Genomic DNA, 21,402 nt, shown 5'->3' with positions numbered 1-21,402 from the left:
CCCTTTTACACGGGCCAATGATCGGGGAGACGAGCATTCATATGAACGCTCATTCCCGATTGTTGCCCTGTTTACAACAATCAGCCGATGAACGAGAAAACGCTCGTTCATTGGCAGATTATATAGTTAAGTCAGCAAGAAAAATTATCGTTGCCGGCAGCACATCTCTCTGTGTAAACAGGGAGATGATCCGCCGTCATGATGGAAATGTATGGGGATGAGCGATCATAGCAACGAGTGTTCGTCTCTATACATAGTCAATCATAGCTCCTTGTGAAATGAGCAAATGAACTGCCTCATTGATTGGCCTATATCGGGCCGTGTAATGGGACCTTAAGAATTAAGTGGTCGTCTCACCTTGAATATATAAGTAGCTCCCCCACCGCCGCCTCCTCCTCCAGCCCAGTCTGAGAGTGTTTTCTTTTCTCTGTATTCATCTTCAATGATGGCAGACTCTCCCATGCATATTTCTTGGGTCTTATTATTTTTCTAGGACATTGAAAGTCATTCATTTTAATCCCTGTTGCTTATATAGTGGAAACATATTCTGAAGGGTTGTTTAGAGATTGTCACTATTCACATCAGTGCCTGTCTGCAATGGAGCTCACAATCTAAATTTCTCTATCTTAGACACACACACACAGGCCCATTTCATAGGGAGGAAACAGGAAACCCCATATAGATGTAGGGTGAACATACAAACTCAATGCAGGTGTTGCCTATGAATCAGTGCTGCAAGGTAAGGCTAAGTTCACGCTAAACGTTCACGTTAAACGGAAAGCAACGGTTCCATTCGAATTGATTTCAATGGTAATTCTTTTGTTTCAGTTGCTTTCCGTTTGTCACCGTTCGCTAGGTTTCCGTTGTTTTGGAACAGAAACAAAAGTTCTGCAGACTGCACTTTTGTTTCTGTTCCAAAAAAACGGAAACCTAGCGAACGAAGACAAACGGAAAGCAACTGAAACAAAAGAATTACCATTGAAATCAATGGTAATTCTAATGGAACCGTTGCTTTCCGTTTAACGTTTCGATCCTCTCTTCCTCTGACGGAAGAGAGCTAAACGTATACTAACGCTAGTGTGAAAAAAACCTTGGGGCTTGTCCATACGTAGTGGAATTGCTGCGTATTTTCCGTCCGGAATTGCGGATGGAAAATACGCAGCAGAATACAGTATCAGCAAAGTTGCGTTCAAATTCTGGGCAGAAATTGACCTGCGGTGCCTATTTTTCAGACCGCAGTATCACAATTCCTGTGGACAGAATTGCTGCGTTTTTCAGAGGAGATGTCACCATCTCCCAGCATTGTGAAAAACGCAGCAAAATATGCACCATTATCTGCAGTCAAAACCGCGGGAAACTGCGTTTTTGCCACAGCGGAAAATCTGCTACTTTCAACGGAATTGCTGCAGAAATTTTCTGCAGCAATTCCGTTACATGTGGACGAGCCCTTACAGTTCTTACCACTGAGCCATCATGCTGCCCTAATCAAAAATCATACATAACACAATCCTACATAAATGGATCTTTCAAAAATAAGCAATACAACATATTGTGTAGAGGATGTAGAAATGATTTCGTTTTTGAAGTATTTCAAACGGAAAAATAAAGTTTTCTTTTTCACTGTGAATTGCTGTTGACAGATCTTCTAGCTCTGTTACTGAATCTTCCATGGTCTAAATTGATGGATGGAGTTTTCATTTTACCATTTATCTTGATAAACAAAACTGGTGACATACGTCTAGTGCTAGACAGACCCTAATACTGAATGACAGATCTAATACTAAGGAAGGAAAACATCTCTGCTATTGGTTTCCTTCAGGCTATATAATTATTTTCCCTGTAACTTGATAAATTAATATTTACCCCAGGACATGCATCTTCTCCTTGCTGGCCAACTAGGATATAGAGCAGCTCGTCTTTCTCCAGGTGAAACACTCCTGACATGAAGATTCCATGAGAACGTTTGTTGTGGTTCTTAGCTCCTTTACCACCCGCTGCACCATACGCAGATATCCTGAAATAAGAAGAGCGCAATGATGTGAGACTGCATCAGTAAGCCAAAAATGATTTCCAATTAAAATAGAAATTTAAAAGGAAAATAATAAAAATCACCCATACTTAGAGGTTATCCAGGATTTTAAAAAAAAGGTCTGATTAATTTTTTTAAATTCCAAAAACAGCACCACTCTGCAATACTAGACACAGCCCATAGACAAGAGTGGTTAACACTGTTGCTTTGCAGCACTGTAGTTCTGGGTTTGAATCTGACCAACATCTATGGAGTTTGTATGATCTCATGCGGTTTGCATGGGTTTCCTCCTGGTTCTCTGGTTTCCTCCAACAAAACATACAAATAGGAAATTTAGATGGTTAGCCCTACCGGGGACAGGGAGTGATGACATCTTCTGGACAGCGCTGCGGAATATGTTGTTGTTATATAAGCAACAGCAAATAAATAGATAATCCTAGATAACCTCTTTATCCACAATTCCAGTATATGAATTAAATATGTATGTTTGGGTTGCAATGTAATATCCCAGAGCTCTATTTATTGTGTACATGTTCAGGATGTGTTACATAGTATGGCCGACCGCACTGTTGTACTGTGTGTATAGAAATGTACAAAGAACAGAGAAAGTGAGAACATATGTGGCAGAGGTCTTGCTCTGGATACTGGATTATGTCAAATTTACAACATTCTCAATGGTCTATAAAGCAAACACGACAAGTAGAGACATTAATCATCGACAGATAACATTAGAGACGCCCTAGTGCCACTTTATCAAAAGAAAAGTCATTGTTGTCTCTATTACATCATCTGAAGTTCATTTTAAAAGTTGTTCATCTAAATATTTGGAAGCATTGAGAGGGTGATACAGAGTGCAAACTTCTATTCATAAATCAGTGACTAGGATAATACCCTTTACAACATTATGTATATATATATATATATATATATATATTAGCTGTGTGGCTACTAAGGGGCAGGATTTGGCCCCAGAATGACATATTTATAAGGAATGTTACAAGAGAAAGTGTCCTTTCTACTTATTTATTAGGCAAGAAACCTGGAGGAGGGTCTGGGTTGCTGGAGTGGGAGAGAAAAGTAAAGTTCCACTCCGCCTTTAGGAGAGTCCAGGGTTTGGGCTGCCTTATGCGTCTCATTAGCTGCCAGCTTTGAAGGCACCTTTAAGAAAGGTGAAATCTATTCACACAGGGCTCCCAGTCTGAGGAAGATGGGCAGCGCCAGCCTGTGGGAGTCAGAAGTTCTGGTAAGAACATATGTTTGTTGTGAGGTGCTGGGCAGAAGGCCTGTCACCCTGATTGCTAGGGAAGCTATATGTTCAGTCAGAGGCTGGACGGCCTAGGGTTTATGTTGAACTTTTTTGTAAAACCGCTTTTCATGTATGAAGAGAATAAAGCTGGTTGCGGCCAGTTTAAAACCGAATCCACTGTGTTGGAGTGAAAATTCTTAAAGTGTGCCAACCATATAGATATATAAGTATAAAAAAAAATAAGAGTCTTTGAATGCTAACGGGGTGATGCCACCATAGCGTAGTAGTAGTTAATTTTTATTTTAATTATGTTGCCCACCTTTGGGCAGCACTGTTTTCATTTTGCTAGGCCTGGGTATGTCTCTTCACAACACATACACAGATGCAATATGGCAGCTACAGGCCATAGAAGCGTAGGGTCAGGAGCCGACCAGATCTCCTAAGCTTCTGCTGTTCTGACTGAATTGCGCATGCGCAGATCACACCGACCAGCATAGAAGCTGGTTTGTAGGGAGAAAGCCGACGCCATTTTGTTGAAGACCGGCAGGTAAGACGTGCGTGTGTGTATGGGGGGTTGTGTGTGATGGAGGGGTGTGCAGGGTGTGTGCAAGTGTGTGGGGGGTGCGTGTAGGGGTGGGAGTGTGTGACAGTGCTTGTGGTGTTGGGGGTGTGTGCGTTGGCGGGGGTTTGTGTGGGAGTGCTTGTCGGCGGGGGTAGGGTGTTTGCATAGTGTGTGTGTATGTGTGGATGCCGGGGTTTGCAGAGCGTGTGTGTGGGGGTGTGCGTGCGTTTGCAGAACGGCTATATCTGTGGGGGGGGGGGGGTTTCTCCATGATACGCCAGAATTATTAATAACTACTAATATTTCTGGAAGATCTCTAGGTCCCGTGCATCACAATATAAACTAGAGTTCATTAACCTCTAGTTTCTATTGCGGTGCAGGGGAGAAGACAGCAGACTGCTGTAGGTGAGTATAAGATATTTTATTTTTTATATTACTAACTTTATTTATTTTGTTCTGCAGGTTCAGCTGGACCTATTGGACTACATCGCAGATTTGGTGGACTACTTCAATGGGGGTGCGATAATTTTTTTTTTTTTAATAGAATGGTGAAAGAGGGTCTTGTGGGGGAATTTTTATTACCCCATTATTACCCTGGTACCCACTGCCACTACCACCAGGGGTATCAGGAAGAGCCAGGTACAATCCAGTACCCGACCATTTGGAGCGATGGTCGGGCACGGTATTCTGTATTTTTTTTTAAAATTAATAAATAATTTACAAAAACGACGTGGGGTCCCCCCATGTTTTTCATAATCAGCCAGATACAATAAAGCTGCCGCAGCCTACCATTACAAGGGTGGGAAGGGGCACGTTTTTTTGGCCTCCCCAGCCTCATAATACCAGCCTGCGACCGCCCCAGTGCCCGACCACCTCTCTAGATGGTTGGGTACTGAATTGTACCAGGCTCTTCCCCTGGTGGCGGTGGGTACCAGGGTAATAATGAGGGGTTAGTGCTAGTCTTTTTACTGGCTAAGGCCTTATTCGTACGAGCGCATATTTCACGTCTGTTACGCGCGTTAAAATAATGGACGTCACACGGACCTATGCAATTCAATGGTTACATTCAGTGTTTTTCACGCAGCGTGTGTCCGCTGCGTGAGACTCACTTTATGTCTTATTCTTGTGCGTTTTTTGCGCATCACACACCCATTGAAGTCAATGTGTGCGTGAAAATCATGGACAGCACATGGACGCACATCCGTGTGCTGTTCGTGATTCACGCAACAGTTGCTAAAGAAATGATTGGAAAAAAAATCCCCACCTCCTTCAGTTTTTTTTGCGGACGTAAAAAACGTGTGAGATACAGATGACACAGGCCGTACACGGATGTCACACGGAACTGCAACGCAGGAAAAACACTGTTTTTTATGAGCGCAAAACAGACACGTTCGTGTGAATAAGGCCTAACACTAAGCCACGTCGTCAAACAGACAACTGCCATTACTAAGGTGCTAATAAAGTATTAAAAAAACACAGAGGTATAAGATAATTTTTTTTTATTGAAATAAGAACTACACCATTAGACCCTCTTTCACCATTTTATTTAAAAAAAAAAAACGTAGATCATCAAAGTAGTCCAACTAATCTACGACGTAGTTCAATAGGTCCAGCAGAATCTGCAAAACCCCAAAAAAATTAAAGTTAGTAATATAAAAAATCTTATACTCACCTACAGCAGACTTCTGTCTCCTCCCTGCGCCCCAATATAAACTAGACGTCAATGAAAAATAATTCCCTAAGGCATGTTCACACGGCGCTTAAAAACTCGAGGTGTAAATATGTCGAATACACTAGTGTTTCTTGTGACGCGCTTTTTAAAATACAGGCTTTTTTTACACGTTATTTTACGCTTTCTTGTGCATAATTATGACTCCTATTAACTATAGGAACATTTGTGGAGTTTTACGTGCCAAAGAATTGACTCGACACTTTTTTACGCAACGTTTTTTTTAAAAAAAGCTTGCGGAAAAAAGCGCTTTCTATATACTAACGGTGCGCTTTCCCACTGATGTAAATAGGAAGCTTAATCTAGCTTTTATGGCGCGTAAAAAGCGCCGTAAAATGCGCCATAAAATGCATCAAATACCCGCCATGTGAACCTGTCAACTGAAAAGTCATTCACCACAGGGTCTTCCCTCTTGACTTTCACCATTCTCAGCCTTTTGGTGTGTCCTATAGCAGCTGCCAGCTAGCGTTTGTAAAATCACTCTAAGGGTATGTGCACACACACTAATTACGTCCGTAATTGACGGACGTATTTCGGCCGCAAGTTCCGGACCGAACTCAGTGCAGGGAGCCGGGCTCCTAGCATCATAGTTATGTACGATGCTAGGAGTCCCTGCCTCTCTGCAGGACAACTGTCCCGTACTGAAAACATGATTACAGTTGTCCTGCAGCGAGGCAGGGACTCCTAGCATCGTACATAACTATGATGCTAGGAGCCCGGCTCCCTGCACTGTGTTCGGTACGGTACTTGCGGCCAAAATACGTCTGTCAATTACGGACGTAATTAGTGTGTGTGCACATACCCTTAGGCCTCATTTACACGAGCGTGTGCGTTTTGCGCGCGCAAAAAACGCTGCGTTTTGCGCGCGCAAAAGGCACTTGGCAGCTCCGTGTGTCATCCGTGTATGATGCGCGGCTGCGTGATTTTCGCGCAGCCGCCATCATAGAGATGAGGCTAGTCGACGCCCGTCACTGTCCAAGGTGCTGAAAGAGCTAACTGATCGGCAGTAACTCTTTCAGCACCCTCGACAGTGAATGCCGAACACAATATACACCAACCTGTGAATAAAAAAAGACTTTCATACTTACCAAGAACTTCCTGCTTCCCCCAGTCAGGGCTCCCGGCCGTTGCCTTGGTGACGCGTCCCTCTCTTGTCATCCGGCCCCACCTCCCAGGATGACGCCGCAGTCCATGAGACCGCTGCAGCCTGTGATTGGCTGCAGCCTGTGCTTGGCCTGTGATTGGCTGCAGCTGTCACTTTGACTGAACTGTCATCCCGGGAGGTCGGACCGGAGTTATCGGTAAGTCAGAACGTCTTTTTTTTTTTACAGGTTCATGGATTTTCGGAGCGGAAGTCACTGTCCATGGTGCTGAACCAGTTTAACGCTTTCAGCACCGTGGACAGTGACTGTCTCCTGACGTCGCGTACCCGAACATTTTTTACCGGTTTCGGTCAAAACGAGTTTGGCCGAACCCGGTGAAGTTCGGTGCGCTCATCTCGAATTTGACACTCCGTTTGGATGTTTGTAAACAGAAAAGCACGTGGTGCTTTTCTGTTTACATTCAGGAGTTTGACAGCTCTTGCGCGAATCACGCAGTTCGCACGGAAGTGCTTCCGTGCGGCATGCGTGGTTTTCACGCACCCATTGACTTCAATGGGTGCGTGAGTGCGCGAAAAACGCACGATTATAGAACATGTCGTGAGTTTTTTTCTGCGCACACGCGCTGAGCGCAATTCACGCATCGTCTAAACTGCCCCATTGACTAATATAGGTGCGTACGACATGCGTGCAAAGCACGCGCGTCGCACGCGCGTATAATACGTTCGTGTAAATGAGGCCTTAAAATGGACCTCGGCACTGCTTAGCAATTTGAAGACTATTCCTCCCACATCTACGGCAGCTGTGAGTCAGGTTGCTTTGCCTGATTCACCTTGCTGCAATTCTAATAAGTGCTCCCTCTGGTGGCCAACATAGGAAAAGACATCAAATTATTATTTAATTTTTAATACTTCCCACTTTGTGGAAGAAAGAAAACATTCCCCAAATAAAACGTAAAAAATAGAATCTTTTTTTTTTCAATTTGCGACACATTTTCTTTAACGCAAGCAGGAGATAAACATCAGGAGCATGGTAATGTGACGGCATGTGAGACTGGATTACAGAGGCATTTTAGCTACAGGCAGCACATGGGGTGGGGGAAACGTACCAATGACATTTTGATTGACATAGGTACAGGGTCTCTCTCTGCAGTTGCTTATTAATGGTTCCTAGCCAAAATGACTAAAGGTGTGTTTCACCCACAATATATGTGTGTGTTTGTGTATTTGTATGAGGTAGATGTGCACATATACGTATATATATTTTTATACATAACCCTTTATCTGCCACTTTTGGTGTACACTGAGAGGAATTCTTTCTTTTTGATCAGTTTTTGCACAAATGACACTTTCGGTCACATATATTTCACCATTGTATTGAGGTTTATTATACAATTAGGGTGTTGCACAATCGTCAGAGGTATTATCTTTTTATATTGGTCAGGGAAAGGCTAGGGATAGATTATAGATATATATATTTTTTGATCTATACATGTATTTTATGATTTATGTTCATCCTTTGTAGATATGTCTATAAACCATGGTATTTATTAAGCACCTATGCAAATGACGTTATTGTGCTTCTATAAATCCAATTGAAGATGCATGTGGTCTATTTAGATGACTTATTATGTACAGTATGTTATGTATATTATGTATGTTCATACGCTTACCAAAAAATGTCTGTCAATATGGAGCTGTTTTCAAGGGAAAACAGCCTCCGATTTTCAGCCGTTTTTTAATTAACTAGCGTTTCTTGCAGCGTTTTTCAAGCCCGTTTTAGGAGCTATTTTTCTATAGTCAATGAAAAACGGCTCAAGAAGTGACATGAACTATTTTTTACGGAGCGTCTTTTTACGCGCTGTCATTTGAAACTTTTTACGCGCTGTCATTTGAAAATGAGGCATAAAATAACGCCCCGTCGAAACAGAGTGGCGTATTTCCAATTGAAATCAATGTGCAGATGTTTGGAGGCGTTCTACTTCCGAATTTTCAGCCGTTTTTCGGGACGTTTACGGCCCGAAAAACTGCTGAAAATAGCCCATGTGAACATACCCTATTATTCTCCCTCTCTCCAAGCGTCTCATATGGTGGGTTACCGTGGTTATATTATGAACCGGATTGGTTCTTAACGCATGCGTGCTGACCGGGTTTATTCCCGGATCACATGATGTATCAGACACGGGACAGATAATATGCCGTGACGTCTGACATCACCACTATTCTCCTTCTGGATCTCGCGTTGACGCATGACACGTAGCACGTCACGACGTCTGATGTCATCCACTTACTTCCTGTTTTTTTTTACATCGAACTGTATGTATGCACGAAACGTTAGGCATCAGCTGCTGTCATTATCATGGGTTAGTATTACAATTTCATTGGCTCACCTCGTTGTGACTCTCTAGCACCCCCCCCCCCCCAGATAAAGGCTTCCTGCCGAAACGTGCGTCGGGGTGTGACGCCAGACAGCCAGACATTGTTTCATCGGTAAGCTTTCAACAATCATATACATGCTTTGATATATGTATCTATTTGTTCAGTACAGCTGCTATTTTGCATGGATGATTTACACCCTTTATGCCTTTTTTATGTTGGGTTGGGTTTGATAGTGCGTATACACTACTCCTCTATACACCTATACGGTTTTGAGTGTGTGCATTTGCTATTATGCAATGATTACTTCATTCTTTACTATTGTTAATAGGTCAATATTGCTGCTTGACCCTATAGTCCTGTAGATATCCCAGGATTGATTATCCATTGTTTATTCTGATTTTGGAGTTTAACCCCTTCCCGCCGCAGCCCTTTTTCAGATTTTCATTTTTTCCTTCCCACCTTCCAAAAGCCATAACTTTTTTATTTTTCCGTCGATATAGTCCTATGAGGGTTTTATTTTTGCAGGACGAGTTGTAGTTTTTCGTAGCACCATTTATTTTGCCGTATAATGTACTAGGAAACGGGGAAAAAAATATTTGTTGAGTAGAAAATGAAAAAAAGCGATTCCTCCATTGTTTTTTGCGCTTCGTTTTTACGGAATTCACTGTACAATTAAAACAACATGTTAACTTTATTCTGTGGGTCAATACGATTACGGCGATACCAAATATATATATATTTTTTTATATTTTACTACTTTTACAAGTAAAAACCTAAGTGTAAAAAATTACATTTATTTTGTGTCGCCAAATTCTGAGAGCCGTAACTTTTTTATTTTTCCTTAGATTAAGTGGTATGAGGGCTTATTTTTTGTGGGATAAGCTGTAGTTTTTAATGTTACAATTTTGGAGTACATGCAACATTTTGATCACTTTTTATTTCATTTTTTGTGGGAGATGAGGTAACCAAAAAAAAAGAGATTCTGGGGTTTACAATTTTACGGCGTTCCCCGTGCGGGTTAAATAATGATATATTGTAATAATTCAGACTTTTACAGACGTGGCGATACCAATTATGTTTATTTTATTTTTTTACTATGCTCTAGGGGGAAAATGGGAAATAGGGGGGTTTTTGATCTTTTAATTTAAAACATTTTTTTAACATAAAAAATAACAACTTTATTTTACTCATTTTTACTTTTTTAATTAGTCCCCCTAGGGGACTTCAACCAGCGATCGTTAGATCGCTTGCACGATATACTGCAATACTAATGTATTGCAATATATCGTCATTCTGACAGGCTTCTATTAAGCCCTGCCTTTAATCGGGGCACAAAGATGGCGGACCTGGGGGCCTTCATTAGGCCCCCAAGCAGCCAAAGCATCCATCACTCCCTTAATTGATGATAGATTAGTACTGGTTAGATTAGTCGCGATGAGCTGTAAGAGGGGTCGCCCCCCTCTTTCTAACGATTTAAATGCTGCGGTCGCTATTGACCGCGGCATTTAACGAGTTAAAACAGACGACACCGGCATCGTATGGAGCGGGTTCACTCCATGAGCCCGTTCCATACTTCCCCTACCCGACTTTGGCATATGGATACGTCAAAATGTAGGGAAGGGGTTAAAACCCCCCTTCTTGTGGTACTTTGATATTTTACATACATGTATGTTGTATATATTTATTACTGTTCTAGATGAGCGCTGTCTGGCCTCTATCTTACACATTGCGGCAATCATCTTTGATAAATTTTTTATATACTTTTAAAATGTTTTTGTAAACAATACAATGTATATGTTTTATAGCAATGGTGTGGTACTGACTCTTTTTGTTGGTTATGAAAATGATTAAAGGAAGACTCTAACAACACCTAAAATGATGTACGATATGCCAATAACAGTGTTTTAGGGGGCAGAGTATTACAGAGAGGGAATGCACTGCTCTACGCAGTCCTGCACTAGGTATAACACAATGTATAACTTCTGCCCAGAGTGTTCCTATAAGTGGGCCCATGGTAAGATGAATTCTATTAGTGACTGTGGCCCAATTTGTAATTATTCCAATGGAAAGGTAAAGCTTTCCATGTCTAAAGAAAAGTTTGCACCCGTGTCATCTGAGCTACCAGTCTAGTTCTGTTTTTCTTATACAAAAAGCTTAACCAACTAATGCCAAGCCATACAGAGGATGGACTTTTAGCCAACAAGTCATTCCTAAGCACTTAAAACACAGCAATGGTTGTAATTTGGATTTTTTTGGGCTTCAGAAATACTTCAAAGAGTGCTCAATTTATGATATGGACTTCCAATCATATCTCACCTGCTTTCCATCACTATAAAATGATCTTTAACAGATATCAAATGGTACCTGACCTAAAAGCCTTATATTTTACATCTGTTCATTAAGCCTTAGATTGTGCATAATAACTTTAAGAATGGAGGAAAACATGTTAAGAAGAGTTAAAAGCAGCCATAGTCACATCTTGTAGATAAGAAGACCTCGTACGGTGCTGTCATATATAAGTGATGGTGTCTCTACTCACGTGTACACTTTGGTAAATGGCACTCTCCACATCTGGACTCCTTTAAGCAGACCGTCTTTTCCAACAACCACAGAAATGTTGATGTTGCGGTAAGCGTTGTTACATTGCATCTGTGTTGGACCATTAGGTCCACTGGCGCCACATGTTGAAAATCTCCAATACATTTCTTCCTCATCTTCTGTGTACAGACAATAAATAAAGGAATAAGAGGAACTTATGAATGTAAAGGTGAAAGCATTACAAACTATGGTTATTATCTCACGACTTGGGAAAAGGGACAACTGAAATCTGATTGGATGATTTGACCAATGTTCCACTTTTTTAAATAGACCCCTCAGCATTTTTCTACAAGTTATGCAAGTCAATATATGAATAATTGTATCTTTGTTTTAAAAAAAGCGAGAAAATAATGCCATAAATGAGGACTAGTGAAGGTATTTACATATCGATCGACCCATCGATCGACCAATCGATCGACCCATCGATCGACCCAATTATTATTGTATTTAGTGTTAATATATTTCATAATGCTTTATAAAGACGTATCTGGAGAAAACTAAAACAGGAGCAACATATAGTACAAACTTTAAGGAGACGTTGCCCTGTTTAGATTCAAACTCCCGATCCTGCAAAGATACCATGCTAACCACTGAGCAGGCGTCCACCAAGGTAGTATTATAACAAAAGTATAATCCTCCAGAACGCATCATCAGAAGTCCAGATTTATATGTAAGCAGCTAAATGTGGGTGAAATTAATCCCACATATTGATTTCTAATAATAAATTCTTTCAGCCTTCTTACCTTCTTAAACCCTTTATCCCAGGTCCAGGACACCCCCATCAAACTTACTGGTCAGAAAGTACTAATCCATCATCAATTAACCCAGACTCCGAGTATTTCAGCATTCGCATATAAATAGTTGTTTCAATTACGAGAGAGATCCAATATTGCTTTAAGAACTTTGCCTGCGTTTGCGATCGCCAAGTCGCTCTGAAGTTGGGGTGATTAATGATTATTTAGTACGGTATGACGAGTCTGACAGAGGTGTCCAGGACTTGTGAAAAGGGAATAGGCTTGAGGCTGGAAGTATTTTAATACACTATAAGAATCAATATGTGGAATGAATTACACCCACGTCTTTCATGTGGGCGGAAAAGCTTTCTTCCGTGGACCTTGGGGTTAAATTTATAAAAATGTAACAAGATCTTTTGCAGCTACCGTAGAGTGAAATAATTAAAATATTAGTATCATCAATTTTAAGTGCTTCCAAAGAATATAATTCTGGATAACGGACATGACCGAGTCCTATAATTGTTTGTTGTTGATTATATTCAACTCAATGAAGAAAATAAAAAGGACCAATACAATTTAGATTTGTAGAAAAATATCTGCAATCTTGAATACCGACCTGTGTAAATCGGTTCTGACAAAGGGCTTAGGATCTCATCTTCCCAATGGTCTGTCTTATGTGATCCATCCTGTTCCCCAGAACTGCTTTCTATTCTTCCTAGCACAATACAAAAATACATACCGACAAGCTTAGACGTGCCTGCAGTTTAGAGCTCTATGTATTAGGCTACATTCACACCAGCGTGACAGATTTACAAAACACGCGCAAAATCTGTCCGCGTGCGTTGCGTTATGCATTAGTGTGCTTTGCGTGTGGCATGTGTTTATCACGCAATCGCAAGCACTGTTTTTTTTATGTAATTGATGCGTAAAACATGGACAGAACACGGATGTCGAAAATGCACCAATATGGGACATGCAGTGAGTTTCACGCCACGGACACTCGCTGCGTGAAAACTCACGCATGTGTGAATAGCCCCATTGAGATCAATAGGGCGGTATGCTGTACGTTGTTTCAACGCCCAGAACATGGACGAGATTCACGCTTGTGTGAATGGGGCCTAAGTTATGGAATTCATGAGAAAAGGTATCAATAGTACACGCTGAACAGGCGGAACTCACCAAGACAAACCAGACCAAGAAATCTTATCCAAAAGTCATTTCCAAGCAATTACTGTACAAGCAAAATAGTGTCCAGATGATTATCACACCTCACAGCTCCACACGACTTACCGGAATGAAAGCAGTCAGCAGAAAAAGTGACATTATCCACTATGATGTGTGAAAATGAATTCCAACCCCACGTGGCCAACAGTTGTATGTGGAATCTGATGGAATACAAAAAAGTGCTCAAGAAAGACGCGAAGATAAATCATCAATGGAGTAACATCCACATACGTTTTAAGATATTGACATTAATGAGACGGTAGAAGAGGAATTTTTAGGATTGAGCGCTTGGGGACCAAGGCTGCAAGATGGACTGTGTCTGCTCATATACATCCATTCAAATGGTTGGGATATACAAAGATCACTGCGGATGTTTCCCATGTCTAAAGACAAGTGTAACTAATCAATCTACCCTCCTAATGGCGGTCCATAAAATCAGTACTACAGGACAGGAATGTGGTCCTAACCATCAGATTGTATTTAAACAGCAGCATTAATGTTGCTTAGTGAAAAGTTTAGCATTATAACGCCATTAACATGAGCCTTGTAATAAGTGTGAAGTGCCTTAAAGGGGTTGTGCAGTTTCAGGAATATTACTTTTTGTATAATTAAAAGTGATACAGTTTTCCAATATATTTTCTGTACTAATTCCTCACAGTTTTAACCCCTTACCGACATCCGGCGTATACGCTGGTGGCTGTAATGCCTTCCCTTCTAAGCGCCGTGTGCCCAAACAGCAGTTTATGATCACATATGGGGTATTTACATACTCTGGAGAAGTTGCTTTACAAATGTTAAGGGGCTTTTTCTTTTTTATTCCTTGTGAAAATAGTTTTTTGTTTTTTTTTAGCTAAAACGATATCTTATTGGAAAACTGTAAAAAAAAAAATATTTTCATGTCCAAATTCTAATAAAATCTATTCTGAAGGGTCATTTTAAAAACAACAGAGAAAGAAAAATTTGGGAATTCAAGATGATGATAAAATTCCAGTCATTGACACAAGGCCTCAATCTAACACCAGGATTTATGAGCCACTACATGGACACACGTCACGTCCCCCATCAGACTGACTCCAGATGCCTTAACTCCTAAGTCATCACCCCTATAACCTCAGTTTTATTGCCCCGGCTTATCTTAATGATGTATCACTTCATGTACTAATTGTCTTTGTGTAACATCTTAATGTTGTGCTTTTTTTCTAAGTCATTCATTTGTAAATTGCCTGAAGAAGGAGCCTTTGCGCTCTGAAAGCCGCATATAGAACTTTTATGGTTAGCCAATAAAGGTATCACACCTATTATACTTTTGTCTTTTTTGACACAAAAGTATTTAACATTTCATAATAAAATCTATGAAACACCTTTGGGGTCAAAATGCTCACTACACCCCTAGATGAATTCCTTGTGGGGTGTAGTTTCAAAAATGGGGTATTTTTGGGGGTGTTTCCTTTGTTTTGGCATGACAAGACCTTTTCTAACCTGACATGGTGCCTAAAATATTTTCTAATAAAAAGAAGGCCTCAAAATTCTCTAGGTGCTCCTTTGCTTCTGAGGTCTGTGCTTCACTCCATTAGCACACTAGGGCAACATGTGGGGTATTTAAGAAAACTGCAAAATCTGGGCAATAAATTTTGAGTTGCGTTTCACTCAGAAAAGCTTCTGTGTTACAGAAAAAAATTAACTAAAAATTAATTTCTGCAAAAAAAAAATGAAATATGTAAATTTCACCTCTACTTTGCTTTAATTCTTGTGAAACGCCTAAAGGGTTAAACAAACTTTCTAAATGCTGTTTTGAATACTGTGAGGGGTGCAGTTTTAAAAATTGGGTGATTTATGGGGGATTGTGTTGTATAGTCCTCTGAAAGCCACTTCAGAACTGAACTGGTCCCTGAAAAAATAGCCTTTTGAAATTTTCTTGAAAATTGGAGACATTTCTGCTAAAGTTCTAAGGCTTGTAAGGTCCTAGAAAAATAAAAGGCTGTTACAAAAAACACTATGCCAATCTAAAGAAGACATATGGGAAATGTTAATTAGCAACTATTTTGTGTAATATAAAAAAATTTCTTACAAGCAGATACATTTACATCTATAAAAATGCAAATTTTTTTAATTTTTCGCTAAATTTTGGTGTTTTTCACAATTAAATTCTGAATGTATCTACCAAATTTTACCAATAACATTAAGTCTAATGTGTCCCGAGGAAACAATCACAGAATCGCTTGGATAGGTAAAAGCATTCCAACGTTATTACCACATAAAGTGAGATATGTCAGATTTGAAAAATAAGGCTCTGTCAGGAAGGTCAAAAGTGGCTAAAGAGGGAAGGGGTTAAAGATCCCTGCTTGCTGTTATTCAGTAGGAACACTGGTTGTTTACTTCCGGTGGATAAAATTCTGTCCATGGTCATGTAATGGACACACAGGTGCTGGGATCGTTAGAAGACACAGCTCTGAGCCGTGCACCTGTGTGTCCATCACATGAGCATGGACAGAATTGTATCCACTGGAAGTAAACAATGAATATTCCTACTGAATAACAACAAGCAGAGATCTTGAAACCCGTGAGGAATAAATACAGAAAGTATATTGGAAAGTTGTATAACTATTATTAATCTAAAAAATAACCTTAATTTGCTGAAACCAGACATTCCCTTTTACCAAGGATATAGTCATATAACTAATGCATAGATTTCAGAAGCTAAGGAGTCAGGGTAAACAAACGGCAAGCCACTTTTGTGGCAAATGGCAAGAATTTGGAAAGGTAAATGACCTTGTAGAGTCGTCTGTGGAGAAGTAGAACAAGCATCTAATAGACCCAAAGCTGCTCATTGCCAAAAACAAGCCATACATAATATACAAATCCTTAGTTGTTTGACAATCCAATTTTTAGAAATAAATATGATAAATTCTTCAAAATTACAAAAAAATATGCGCTACTCTAATTAGGGAAAATAAAAACTCAGTCTATATAAGATCATAACAACCAAGTGGAGCTTGGTAACAAATGAAAAAACCTTTATAAATGAATTTTTGGTTTTGGAATAATATTCAAACCTGTTAATATACTGGGGGATCATCATCGATGCTGTAGACCAAACAGTGCGTGTCCCATCTTCTTGCCATAGCTTAGAACTTTTCATGGTGTTTTCTTCTTGGGCATATACTGCTAGGGACCCATTGAAATTTCCATACACAAGGAACTTGAAAGTAAACTAAAATGAAAGAAAGCGTATTTAATTAAGGAGTATTACTTTCTTGAGGTTCTTGATATCTGTGAATGCCCATTGGCATTCCAGCAAGTTGTCAACCTTGCTAGAAATAAAAGATTGTTAATGTGGTTCCAAGGACATAGCTCTGCTACCCAACTTAAAAATAACAGGCTCTACAAGGCCTAGCAATGTGTACATTGCTTTCTTGGACCCTATAGGGCATGGCATCATTCAAACAGGGTGCAGGGTGAGATTTGACCTCTCCATTGGACCTTCTCTATTTTCTCTCACCTACGTAAGTTCCACTTTCTTGCATCAAAGTTCTATAAAACTACCACCCCAAATTTTCCTTAATTTAGATTTACTCAAATTGTATTGAATTTTAGCAGCACAAAGGACATACATACCTGACAGGCTTTTTCGGTAACCACAGGGGGTAGACTGTCACTATACACACTTGCCGAGCTATCATTATGCTCACTCTCTATTAGTAGGTAGAGAAAATGTCCTAAAAAAGGTCAAGATGAAAAGGTCATTGAAAATGTGTTTTAAATACTGAAATGTCCATATTGTAGACTGAATCTCTGAAGCATGATAGTAAACTGTAGACCATTACCTTAGTATTTTTGGTTAGATAACCCATTTTTAAATACCCTATTAGAGAATTCGGAGTTCTCAGAACAGAGAATGGCTACAAAATGTGTTTCCAGCTATGAAGGACTCACTACCTCTATTCATTAAAAAAAGAACGGTGTAATGCTTCATTTTCCCCTGTGGTGGCGCTGTAGAGGAATTAAACACTTGCTGCTGGGTGACCTATGGAGGTTCCAGCAACGGGATACCCTGTTACATAGAATAACATTAAGGGACTCTCTAAGGCACCATGGTCCCTATCATCTTCCAAATTCTGCTATTTGGACAGATAACTTAGAAGTCAAGTCCTTGTAAATGAAGTTATCAATAAGACTGCCCAGATGTTAATAAGGTTACTCTTCTTTTTTTCTGGCATTTTTCTTTTCATTACCTTCAATATCCACTACATCTACATTATCTCCACGATTTATCTGACCAGAGTTTGTGTGTTTCCAATGATCACCCGCTGTGATGTTAGTAGTCCAGCCACACATTCCTGTTTCAAAGGTGCAATGAGCCCCTATGGGTAGAATGTTTTCTGAAAACACAAAAAAAAAAAAAAACATTAGAGATGCACAGCAGTACAGTTCTTATGGATCAATCTGGGGTATGGGTCCTAATACACGGCCCGATATGGGCCATAAAAACAAGCACTGATCGACGAGCTCGTTGATCGGCGCTTGTTTGCTTCTTTCACAAGGAGCAATGATTGGTTATGTATGGGGACGAGCGAACGTTACTACGATCAATCGACAAAATACATTTTCATTATGTCGACAGCACATCTCCGGGTTTTCACAGGGAAATGTGCTGCCGACTAGCAACCATTTTATTTGCTGCGTAAACAAGCATATCAGCCGACGAATGAGTGTTTGCTCTTTCATCGGCTGATCGTTGCCCTCTTTACGCAGGGCAATGATCGGAAATGATTGTTCGTATGAACGCCTGTTTGCCTGATGATTGGCCCGTGTAATAGGACCTTAAGGAGCAGTGGCCTTAACAAGTAATCATGGGGCTCCATAGAAAGCCTTTCCGATCGTTCAGAACTCTTATTGGCCAGTGTAAATAAAGAAAAAGATCAGCGCTAAAATTATTTTTTAACATTGATCATGATCGATCTTGCCACCGCAATGATTATCGTTATTGGGAACATGATCGGTAAATGCAAATGTTGCTCATAACCACTTTTAGAACAGGCATTGCTGTATAGCCAAAAGTAAGGCTCGTCGCATCCTGATGGAAATGTCCATCAGATCCATAGGAATGACTTTTTTTCAACATTCAATTTTTATTGAAGTTTCTCAAATACAAAAAATTGGAACAAATAATCGTTACATTGGAAAACCTATTTCACATTAATTCTGATAGCAAGGTCCAATCATATCCAAATAACTGAACAATTAACCAAGAAGGAGCGATCAGGAAAGGGAAGGAAGGGAAGGGGAAGGAGGGGGAACTGACGGTACAGGTGCAACATCGACTGCCACTTTATTATACAGTATCCAATGATTTCAGAAGGCAATAAAGGAAGCATATCTAGTTTGCCTAAGATAGAAGAGACGTTCATATATGCAATGTGTTGACCCTTTGGCAATGACTTCTCTGCATGTAGGGGACGTCGAGGACTTCCAGGCTTTAGCTATTAAAAGTTTGGCGGTGAGCAGAACATGACACACTAGGCGTCGAAAAACAGGCGGTACTTTCTCCAATCTCCAATGACAGGATAGCCAAGGCGGGATCCTTAGCTATGGGTATCCTTGTAACCGCCGAAAATAGTTGGAAAACTTTGTTCCAAAAAGTGGATTTAAAGCAGAGTTAATAAAGAGCCCAAGTATCTGAGACTTGGAGGCGTTCACCTTATAATAAGAAATGAAACCAAAACTTGAAATAATATGAGATATTTCCCTCAAAGATGGCAAAGGATCAGTAATAGTTAAAATAATATCATCCTCAAATAACCCAATCTTATGTTGTCTAAACCCCACAGGAATACCTCGAATAAGTAAATTAGAGCATATAGATTCTGCGAGAGGTTCCATCACTAACGTAAATAGCAGGGGAGATACCAGACACCCCTGTCTAGTCCCATTGGTAATATGAAAGGGAGTAGAAAAGAAACCATTAGAAAGGACCTTAGCAGTAGGCGATGTATACAGAGCTTGTATGGCTTTAAATATATTTCCCATAAATCCAAACTTAGTCAAGGTTGAAAAAGCAAAACCCCAGTGGATTCTATCGAACGCCTTCTCTGCATCCAGGGTAAGGAGTAGAGAAGGCGCTCGAGTCTGTCCTACCCTAGCTATGAGATCAATTATTCGTCGTGTACCATTAGGAACCTGCCTCCCCTTTATGAAACCAACCAGATCAGAGTGTACTATAGTAGGCGGGATATCTAATAAACGGATAGCAAGAAGTTTGGCATAAAGTTTAGTATCGCAATTAAGAAGGGAAATAGGTCTAAAGTTAACTGGGGTTGTAGGGGATTTTCCTGGTTTAGGGATCATCACTATCGTGGCTTGAAGCATCTCTTGGGGCATACTGCCCTCATACATCGCCTTATTAAAGACTGAGGTTAAGTGGGGTGAGAGAATTGAATTGAAGGCACGGTAGTATTTGTTAGAAAAGCCATCAGGCCCAGGTGATTTATTAACTTTGGATAGATTAATTATTTTGGAAACTTCCAAGGGAGAAATGGGGGCATTCAAAAGAGATAATTGTTCCTGAGAGATCGAAGGTAATTGAACCGAGTCAGCAATGACTTTTTAAACCAATGGTTGTTTCAGATTTGTACTGTTTAATGAGCAAACAGTAAGATATTAGATTAGATCTGTCTAAGGTAAGTCATAAAAGTAGTTCTCTTATTAGCTCCTTTAAAAAAAACAACATATACTCGGTTGCATATGTTGGAAAAAAACACACACCTGACTATAGAGATCAACCTCAGATATAAACATTTGGTCCAGATGAAGGACACAATTCTATTACCCTTAAAATTGTGTCTGACATAGGGACACTTACCACATATTGACCCCTCATCATCTCGTCCTGGGCAGTCTGTCTGAAAGTCACACACCTTTACTTGACCAATACATTCCCCATTATTACATAGAAATGATGAATCCCATGGACATCTAGATAAATCTTCTTTATAACCTGAAGCGATAAGGCAGTAGTGTTGTAATACGGATAAACACAATTTCAAATTGGTGTATTATGATATATACAGTAGAACAAATCATGACGGTCAGACTATTATCTCCAAAATAGAACAAGTCAAATCTTTAGTATTTATCGCAGGGCTATGATTTACTTTACTGCAATGCTCTGCCACCTGCGACTGCCCACATTATGAAATGACAACTATCTGCACACCCTGATCTCAGATGTTGCTGAAATGCCACAAGATACAAATCACTGCGTTACTGTATATGGTTTAAGTGATCTGGTAGTCATCATGCCCACAACCATATGAAAAATTGGTACCAATTGGCACTCAAAAAGTAAATTTGTTAAGTTGCGTATAGTACCATATTTTTGAAGATATATACACTATATGGACAAAAGTATTGAGACACCTACACATTACACCTTCATGAGTTTTTATGACATCCCATTCTAAATCCTTAGGCATTATTATGGAGTTGGTCCCTCCTTTGCAGATAAAATAGCTTCCACTCTTCTGGGAAGGATTTCTAGAAGATTTTGGAGCGTGTGGGAATTTTCGCCCATTCATTCAGAAGAGTATTTGTGAGATCAGACACTGATGTTGGATGAGAGGGCCTGGCTCGCAATTTCAGTTCTAGTTCATTTTAAAGGTGTTGGATGGAGGTGAGGTCAGGGCTCTGTGCGGGCAGTCAAGTTCTTCCACACCAAACTCACCCAACCATGTCTTTATGGACGTTGCTTTATGCACTGGGGCACAGTCATGCTAGAACAGAAAAGGGCCCAACCCCAAACTGTT

The 21,402-nt window shown here is 40.1% G+C and overlaps 1 protein-coding gene across 2 annotated transcripts in view; it reads right to left on the bottom strand.

Moving 5' to 3' along the window:
- Nucleotides 1-21,402, bottom strand: part of LTK (leukocyte receptor tyrosine kinase) — a 143,716-nt gene that overhangs the window by 40,945 nt on the left and 81,369 nt on the right. For both annotated transcript variants that reach the window (XM_075844933.1, XM_075844934.1), the window contains 9 exons: nucleotides 20,460-20,594; nucleotides 17,833-17,979; nucleotides 17,216-17,316; nucleotides 16,654-16,811; nucleotides 13,667-13,761; nucleotides 12,993-13,091; nucleotides 11,584-11,761; nucleotides 1,864-2,014; nucleotides 358-489 (listed from right to left, as the gene is read on the bottom strand). In XM_075844933.1, coding sequence (XP_075701048.1) covers nucleotides 358-489; nucleotides 1,864-2,014; nucleotides 11,584-11,761; nucleotides 12,993-13,091; nucleotides 13,667-13,761; nucleotides 16,654-16,811; nucleotides 17,216-17,316; nucleotides 17,833-17,979; nucleotides 20,460-20,594 — 1,196 coding nt within the window. The remainder of the gene's footprint in view (nucleotides 1-357; nucleotides 490-1,863; nucleotides 2,015-11,583; nucleotides 11,762-12,992; nucleotides 13,092-13,666; nucleotides 13,762-16,653; nucleotides 16,812-17,215; nucleotides 17,317-17,832; nucleotides 17,980-20,459; nucleotides 20,595-21,402) is intronic.

The sequence above is a fragment of the Rhinoderma darwinii genome, chromosome 12, assembly GCF_050947455.1.
Source record: "Rhinoderma darwinii isolate aRhiDar2 chromosome 12, aRhiDar2.hap1, whole genome shotgun sequence".
In the NCBI taxonomy this organism is placed as follows: Eukaryota; Metazoa; Chordata; class Amphibia; order Anura; family Rhinodermatidae; genus Rhinoderma; species Rhinoderma darwinii.
Note: the sequence above shows the minus strand (reverse complement) of the source record. Positions and strands in the feature narration are given on the sequence as shown.